Here is an 8797-nt window from a genome sequence, read left to right on the forward strand (position 1 = left end):
CGTTTTAAACAATTTTGCGGTTTTTTTATTCGAACGTCACTGTGGAGAAAATTCTAAAGTTTGACTTGAAACACTTTAATTGATAGTGAAAAACATGGAATACACCGACTAAACAGCCTTTACCAAGAGTTTGAGGACATGATTATCAAGTAAACACTGATCACTGTTAATTGTTTTTGTCTTTATCAAGCAGGAGATTAGATGCAAAGTTGTCCTTACCGAGACTTTCTGTGCTTAGGGAACACGGTTAAGAACGTATGTCTGTCGATCACCACAAGTATTGCCACAGACGTGAGGGGCGATGAGAACGCCAGAAAATCAATGACAGCTTTGTCATGATCTGCAAAACGAGTGTTATGACAGAAGAACAATAGTGGATACAAGATATAGACAATGCAGATGCGGCTTATATGTCAGAATAAGATTTGTTGAAATGATTTTCAAATGAAGGCAATTTCTTGCTGATTAAAACAGCACATACAGTGAGTAGCAACATCATATGTCTTGGACTTGTGCTCAAAGTGTTCATTGAAAGCAGTCACCTGGACAGAAGACAGAAAGACCTTTTTATCAGGAATTATCTCATAGTACGTCAGATCTTTGAATTCAAACGCACTTGGTTTTCATACGTACATGCAGAGTATCACCAGCATAACGATGTTGTGTGATATACATCACCTCAGGTCCATTAAAGCGCCTTGAATATTCACAGCTCACTATAATCACATGAGGCTCTGAGCCGTCGTCTTCAGTTTAGTCATATCATCTGGTGCTGTAACAAAATAAGAAAAGACACCATATTTCCTTCAAGATATCACACTCTGCTTACTCTTGATAAAAAGTGCCACTCTGGCTTTGTATATCAACAAATGTTTGATTATCATCTATATTATCGTTGAAATCATATATTATTGTTATGTTATTATTATTACATTGTATATTAGTTTGTTGTGTGATTTTTAGCATGAATAATAAATAAAAAACGCACACACATAAGACCTCAGTAGAGAGATTATTATGACGGTTCAGAGGTTAGTTCACTGTAATTTCTTTTTTTTTCAGGGAGTTGAGTGGTAACAGTCTGATTTATTTTTCTTTGCACAAATACAGTATAGGATACGGGACTTCATCACCTCCAGCGCTTCATGTTTTATGTCACAAAAAATCTATCTTGAATTCTGAAGGGTGACGGATAGAAAGAACTTGTGTTAGAAAACACATTCTTGCTCCACACTCTCTTTATGAAGATGCCCATTAAATCAACATTGAAGATAGTTACTCACAATTGGCCAAACTGATGATCCCGGTCCAGAGCAGCAGGATCTTGAGAACACAGAGCCCTGCCATTTACAGGAGTTGGGGTGTGTGCGGCCACACACCATACAGTATGGTCCAATGGGCAGAAATTCACACTCCTAAAAGAAGCTGTATGTTTTAATGTTGTTGACTGCAGCGTCTTGACTTGTTCAAACTTTAAACCTCAACTCTGGTTTCCAGTTAAGTGAGCAAGAGTGATATCACACCCAGAATTTCCTTTAATGTTGGTGGCAGGAAGCTTCATTTCTGTGATGCATCTGTGCACAGGAAATCCTCTGTTATCTGAACCTCATATCTTTTTTTTACTTTATTGCTCTTTTGATAGTCCTGATTAGTCAGTCTGTTGATATGCAGTGTGCATGCTGTTGTAATTGTGTTTTCAGTAGAAGTGTTTTGGTATGTGAGGATTACAGACACATGATTAGTGCAGTGTTAGTTTCAAAACCAATGTTTGAGCACAAACTAACTGATATATTGAAGCAATAAGAATAATATTGATGATGATTGACTAAACAACTGATAGATAGATTAAAGGATATCAGGGAAACAAAGGCCTGAGTGTGTTCTTCATTCAGGAAACAGGCGGCTGCTACATTTGGAGGAGTCAATGAATTTAGACAAAGCTTCAGAGGATCTGAACTCAACACAGTAGTAGACATGGTGAAGTAATAGATTGATTGATTGATTTATTTATTGATTCAAGGGAAATTAATTTACATTGTGCCCACAGGAAAAAAAGCATGTAGCAAATACAAAGAAGGAACTAAGGACATGAATGTTGGCTCAGTTCCATTCAAGTTTCAAGAAAGCACTACCAGTGTAAAAACAGAAAAGCAAAGGAGCACTTACTTGCTGCCGTTTGAAACATCGCGTTTTCATTCACGTCACTGTGGAGAAAATTCTAAAGTTTGACTTGAAACACTTTAATTGATAGTGAAAAACATGGAATACACCAGACTAAACAGCGTTTACCAAGAGATTTGAGGACATGATTATCAAGTAAACACTGATCACTGTTAATTGTTTTGTCTTTATCAAGCAGGAGATTAGATGCAAAGTTGTCCTTACCGAGACTTTCTGTGCTTAGGAACACGGTTAAGAACGTATATGCTGTCGATCACCACAAGTATTGCCACAGACGTGAGGACGATGAGAAACGCCAGAAAATCAATGACAGCTTTGTCATGATCTGCAAAACGAGTGTTATGACAGAAGAACAATAGTGGATACAAGATATAGACAATGCAGATGCGGCTTATATGTCAGAATAAGATTTGTTGAAATGATTTTCAAATGAAGGCAATTTCTTGCTGATTAAAACAGCACATACAGTGAGTAGCAACATCATATGTCTTGGACTTGTGCTCAAAGTGTTCATTGAAAGCAGTCACCTGGACAGAAAGACAGAAAGACCTTTTTATCAGGAATTATCTCATAGTACGTCAGATCTTTGAATTCAAACGCACTTGGTTTTCATACGTACATGCAGAGTATCACCAGCATAACGATGTTGTGTGATATACATCACCTCAGGTCCATTAAAGCGCCTTGAATATTCACAGCTCACTATAATCACATGAGGCTCTGGAGCCGTCGTCTTCAGTTTAGTCATATCATCTGGTGCTGTAACAAAATAAGAAAAGACACCATATTTCCTTCAGATATCACACTCTGCTTACTCTTGATAAAAAGTGCCACTCTGGCTTTGTATATCAACAAATGTTTGATTATCATCTATATTATCGTTGAAAATCATATATTATTGTTATGTTATTATTATATACATTGTATATTAGTTTGTTGTGTGATTTTTAGCATGAATAAATAAATAAAAAACGCACACACATAAGACCTCAGTAGAGAGATTATTATGACGGTTCAGAGGTTAGTTCACTGTAATTTCTTTTTTTTTCAGGGAGTTGAGTGGTAACAGTCTGATTTATTTTTCTCTTGCACAAATACAGTATAGGATACGGGACTTCATCACCTCCAGCGCTTCATGTTTTATGTCACAAAAAATCTATCTTGAATTCTGAAGGGTGACGGATAGAAAGACTTGTGTTAGAAAACACATTCTTGCTCCACACTCTCTTTATGAAGATGCCCATTAAATCAACATTGAAGATAGTTACTCACAATTGGCCAAACTGATGATCCCGGTCCAGAGCAGCAGGATCTTGAGAACACAGAGCCCTGCCATTTACAGGAGTTGGGGTGTGTGCGGCCACACACCATACAGTATGGTCCAATGGGCAGAAATTCACACTCCTAAAAGAAGCTGTATGTTTTAATGTTGTTGACTGCAGCGTCTTGACTTGTTCAAACTTTAAACCTCAACTCTGGTTTCCAGTTAAGTGAGCAAGAGTGATATCACACCCAGAATTTACCTTTAATGTTGGTGGCAGGAAGCTTCATTTCTGTGATGCATCTGTGCACAGGAAATCCTCTGTTATCTGAACCTCATATCTTTTTTTTACTTTATTGCTCTTTTGATAGTCCTGATAGTCAGTCTGTTGATATGCAGTGTGCATGCTGTTGTAATTGTGTTTTCAGTAGAAGTGTTTGGTATGTGAGGATTACAGACACATGATTAGTGCAGTGTTAGTTTCAAAACCAATGTTTGAGCACAAACTAACTGATATATTGAAGCAATAAGAATAATATTGATGATGATTGACTAAACAACTGATAGATAGATTAAAGGATATCAGGGAAACAAAGGCCTGAGTGTGTTCTTCATTCAGGAAACAGGCGGCTGCTACATTTGGAGGAGTCAATGAATTTAGACAAAGCTTCAGAGGATCTGAACTCAACACAGTAGTAGACATGGTGAAGTAATAGCGGCTGCAATTTATACATGAGCTGCTGTTTTTTGTGGGTGTGTTTGTTTAATATTTTTGAAAAATGGAAGAAAAAACTGTACCTTTAACATGATCACTGGGCCGTAATTGTTGCTGCTGTAACTTTACTCTTTTATAGGTGGCGTTAGTGAGTGAGTATGTGAGCGAATCCCAAGCCAGATCCAAAGGTTGCTTCACATCTAAGCTTTGCTTTTTACTCGTGAGCAGTTGAAGGGTTGGGAGCTGAGAGTCGTCAGTAAAATGATCAGCAACAACTTGTGTGTGGTTGGGATTTAGTTGGTGTAACTTTATTTATTTTACAAAGCTCTCAAGGGGCTTAGAAACATCGATAAAAAAAAAGTTCATTTCTAACATGTTACAATATTCATGTGAAAGCAACAGGCAACATGTTAAAACTCTTAAATGCAACAAAGTGAGAAAAGTACCATAGAGTTTAAACAGTTACATCTAATATAGTAATGGAGATTTTAGCTAATAACAAGAAGTTCGTTAAAAGTTTGGAAATCAATTGTCTAACTGCAAAAGACTCACTACATACTTTGATAAACATTTGATAACTCAGCAGAGTAAAGAGTAAATGATTTGGTTTGCAGCTCCATCAGGCTTTTCTTCATCAGCAAGTTTTTTAATGATGCCATCCAGGAGTTGGTACATTAACATAAACTACAACAAAAATCCAACAGGAAATACTGAAAGTTAGTGTTTGTTAAATATTATATTTCTAAAATATACTAATACACTATATGTTTACCAAGTCTTGTTACAGCTGCTGATCACTATAATTTTCATCAGAATAAAACCATCTTTTGGAAGATTTTTAATATCTCAATACAGTATTCAGGATTGATAAGAAATGATCTAATAATTAGCAGCTAAAACATCAGTCATTGCTTGTAGCTGCTAAATGTGATTGTTGTTTGTTGCCTATAGTCAAAGAAAATGTAGGAAAGACATGAAACTTAAAGTCGACTCACTTGCTGTTGATTCAAGCATCACATCTTCATTCACATCACTGTGGAGAAAATAGTGAAGACTGGCTTTAAAGAATTACATTTATATGAAATATAATACAGAATGGAACAATCAACATAGTTCATCTTCAAAACTACCTCTCTGGTATCATGAATTAAAGCACATATTGTTTTATTAGTAAAGTAATTGATGAAAAAAATAATTGTCACAATGTGACAGTCAACGTTTTGAAGGAGATTAGAAACAAAAAGATCTTTACTTTCTGGACTTTCTGCACGTCTTAGTGTAAATCATGTAGACCAACACAGACACCACAACAGATGTGATGGTGATGAAGAGGAAGACCAGAAAACCAATGACAGCTTTGTCACTGTCTGTAAAATAATGGTTATAACAGAAGAATATCAGGGTGGTGTTCAAGATACAATGTAGAGAAATTAAGTGGTGTGTACTGAATGTCAGAAAAACAATATATCAAAATTGAACAGCTTGTGTTGTTAATTCAAACAGTACATACAGAAAGTAGAAACTTCCTTTGTCTTGGGCCTGCTCTCCAATTCTGTGTTGAAAGCAATGACCTGGAAAGACAGAGAATCCCTTCATCAGGTTCTACAGAATCTGGAGGAATATGAAGAGTAAAGTGATCATATTCTAATGAAACTAAAAAATAGGATCATACAAACCTTCACTGTGTAGGTCGTAGAGTAACTCAGGTCCCTGAATTCAAACTTGCATTCTTTCTCTTTAAGTTCCTTCACAATGACACCACCATGATGAAGTTCTGCTCTGTATCTCTTTTCGTCTGTATGACCTTTAAATTTTCCTGAATGAATACAGGTTACTATAATCACATTATGCTCTGGCTCTGACGTCCTCAGGTCTTTAATATCGTCTGGTACTGTAAGAAAAATGAAGAAAAACACACTTATCTTCAGAAGCATAGTCACCGTTAAAGTGATTTTAATTTGCTCTAACAGCAGTTTTAACAGTAATCAACAATATTATTGTTAATATCAGAGTGTTGCTGTACTGGTTGTCTTGTGCATCAGGATGTTTTAGATGTTGATATATTTTTAATGTCATTATGTAAAGACAGCATATGAAATCAATTATTTGGCAAATTTGCTGATGCTTATCTATTGTTGTTTTTTTAATACATCCTTTAACATGAATGGTTATTTAATCAATCAATGGATGTCTTTTAAATGATCAATGTACCACTTGGTAAAGATTTTACACCAAGAAAGTCAGTAATTACTCTGGCTCCACACTACAGGCTCTTCCACTTACAGTGATGAATAAACAGGTGCAGGTACCTTTTAATCTTCACTGTCATGGTTTGGAGTGTGTAATGGATACATTTTCCTTTACATAATGAATGTTGGTATTTGTCTGTGCGAATTATTTGCTCTCTGATCAGCAACATTTATTAAAAAGGACAAACAGAAAGAAAAATCTTATAATTGTAATTTTTATAATGATAAATACAAAAAACTCATTTCAAATAATAATTAATATAATTAAGTTAAATAATAACTAAATAATTAATAACAGTAAATATTGTGTTGAAGTTCCAAATTCAAATATTCATGTAGGGACCATATTTCCTGAACGAGGTGTTTTAAAGTCATAGTACGTCACATGGGATCAGTTTTCTCCCCAAATACTGAAACAGTTTCAAAGCTGTTTGGTCTTAAGAAAGTGTTTCATACAGATACTCTTACTGCCACATGAGTAACTCAATATTCAACATGTATGTGCAGCACAGACTGTCAGTGAATATAGTCCAAATATTCTTCTTGTGTCATAGATTTAGATCATAGAATCAGCTGTGATCATTTTTCATTGGTTACTTACTTCCAGCCTCAGTCACTTGTGTCACTGGAGTTTGTTTAGCATCTGTCTCTGTGTTGTTGTAGATGGGTTTGACTCCACAGGTGTATGTGGTGAATGGTTCCAGTCCAGAAACAAGACATGTTCCTCCTGATGGTTTAGCTTTACCTGTGAGTTAAAGTTTCACAAGCTGTTAGTTTGTTTTGTTGAATAGCAACACAACAGAGACAAAATTAAGGGTGTACACAACAGCTGATTGTTTTTGCACTTTAAGTGACAAGAGAATGGATGTTAATCAATCAGTTAATATCATCAATGCATCATTGGTAGATCACCAGCTTTGGCCCTGCAAGCTAAAACTATTGTCCACATTATGTGCTAGTAGGAAAGCAGACTGGGACAATAAACATGTGAAAACTGAAAACCTTTGTTTCCAGTGGTTTAATACAATCACAGTGTTATTTCTGTGTCATATTTCATGTTGATTTTGTGAAACTTTGATTTTTCTTATTTACACCTACTAACACTCAGGATGCTGAAGGGTTAGCATGGAGCGCTGTAGCTCCAACAATGACTCAAATGTCCAAAGTATATTTTACTATTTAGATAAACTGAATAGAAAAAGGATCTCCAACAACTTCCAGAAATGAATTCCTGTTAAAAGAATTAAAAACATTAGAGAGTTAATCTGAATAATTTTACTTACTCCTGTGTGTCTGATGGGAGGGAGTAGGACCACAGCTGCAGTCGTATGAAAGCTTATCAAGCTCATGAAGGACTTCTTGACACTTGTCACTGGTTGTGCTCCAACTCAAGCCAATAGACGTATTGGTTACTCTGTTCTTTGTGGCGATTATGTTAAAATCTGTTGGAACATCAGACATCTGTAACAGACTTGAGTTCTGGTGCTACACAGTAATTCACTCCACAGTATCTGAGGATAAAAGCTTTCATTGCACTGAGGTGAAGTGAACATCAACATACCACAGTCAATCCTGACGTAAACAGCAGTTGTGTTTTTAATGGTGACATTGTTGTCCTTGATCTGACCAGTACAGCTGTAGTCAGTAAACGGCTCCAGCTCCGACTCCAGCTGCGACTCCAGCTTAGGCTCAGTGACTCTGCCACTCTCTGAGGAGACACGAGGATGACAGCATTTCTTCAACAACTAGTATTTATACCTCAGAGCTCATGTAGCAGCATCTTTTCAGATTAAATCGAATTTTGACTCATTCAGAAAAATATAAAAAAATCTTCTTTTTAGAACTGATTCACTGAGAGCACAAAGTAATACTTCACCTTCCCCCTTCACTGACAGACAATTCATATATCTTAAGTTTTAATTAAAACAGGGAATTGCAGAGTCAAATCTCTATCTATTTCCATGTAAATCCATTTATAATATTAGTAACACACAAAGTCTTTTTACTTGTAGTCTTTTCACTTACCCCTGCAGGTGTAATCAACAGAGAGATTTTTACAGTTTGGAGGTAATTTTGTTTCTATTTTCACTGGAAGTTTAGTGGAAACAATCTGATGTATTTCACTTGCGTTTAAGAAATCTGTGGAAAAAAAATCATTGTAACCAGGTTTGACACAGAATGTTTTTATTGTCACATCGCACAGCATTTTGTGGTTGATAGTAAAGAGCTGATGTCCCAGTCACTCCGGTAACAAACACGTCCAGGGATGGCAAGCTGACATCTTTCAATGTCATCTTTTACCTTGAAATACACAAGTGATGCACAAATGTCTCTCCATTTTTACACACAGTCTCATTTCTTCAATGAAAAAGAAAAGCAAGACTGCATGAC

The 8797-nt window shown here is 36.0% G+C and overlaps 2 protein-coding genes and 1 long non-coding RNA gene across 5 annotated transcripts in view; all 3 read right to left on the bottom strand.

Moving 5' to 3' along the window:
* LOC111223062 overlaps window positions 1-3661 on the bottom strand; it is a 25861-nt gene extending 22200 nt beyond the window's left edge. For all 3 annotated transcript variants that reach the window (XM_022747174.1, XM_022747256.1, XM_022747103.1), the window contains exons 1-5: window positions 3454-3661; window positions 2801-2940; window positions 2648-2708; window positions 2386-2506; window positions 2167-2204 (exon numbers count right to left, since the gene is read on the bottom strand). In XM_022747174.1, the coding sequence (XP_022602895.1) occupies window positions 2167-2204; window positions 2386-2506; window positions 2648-2708; window positions 2801-2940; window positions 3454-3517 (424 nt within the window). In that variant the 5' untranslated portion in view covers window positions 3518-3661. The remainder of the gene's footprint in view (window positions 1-2166; window positions 2205-2385; window positions 2507-2647; window positions 2709-2800; window positions 2941-3453) is intronic.
* On the bottom strand, window positions 307-718 carry LOC111223258. The gene is made up of 3 exons (XR_002665166.1): window positions 634-718; window positions 482-542; window positions 307-340 (listed from the first exon to the last, which is right to left on the bottom strand). It is a non-coding gene; the product is annotated as an uncharacterized LOC111223258 (long non-coding RNA).
* A 789-nt stretch (window positions 3662-4450) lies between the features above and the next one.
* LOC111236308 (receptor-type tyrosine-protein phosphatase C-like) overlaps window positions 4451-8797 on the bottom strand; it is a 32648-nt gene continuing 28301 nt past the window's right edge. The window contains exons 11-19 of the mRNA XM_022765032.1: window positions 8432-8545; window positions 7968-8114; window positions 7690-7848; window positions 7008-7151; window positions 5834-6048; window positions 5668-5728; window positions 5410-5524; window positions 5153-5190; window positions 4451-4841 (exon numbers count right to left, since the gene is read on the bottom strand). Of these exons, the coding sequence (XP_022620753.1) occupies window positions 4804-4841; window positions 5153-5190; window positions 5410-5524; window positions 5668-5728; window positions 5834-6048; window positions 7008-7151; window positions 7690-7848; window positions 7968-8114; window positions 8432-8545 (1031 nt within the window). The 3' untranslated portion in view covers window positions 4451-4803. The remainder of the gene's footprint in view (window positions 4842-5152; window positions 5191-5409; window positions 5525-5667; window positions 5729-5833; window positions 6049-7007; window positions 7152-7689; window positions 7849-7967; window positions 8115-8431; window positions 8546-8797) is intronic.

The sequence above is a fragment of the Seriola dumerili genome, unplaced genomic scaffold, assembly GCF_002260705.1.
Source record: "Seriola dumerili isolate Sdu_G_001 unplaced genomic scaffold, Sdu_1.0 BDQW01000002.1, whole genome shotgun sequence".
NCBI lineage: Eukaryota > Metazoa > Chordata > Actinopteri > Carangiformes > Carangidae > Seriola > Seriola dumerili.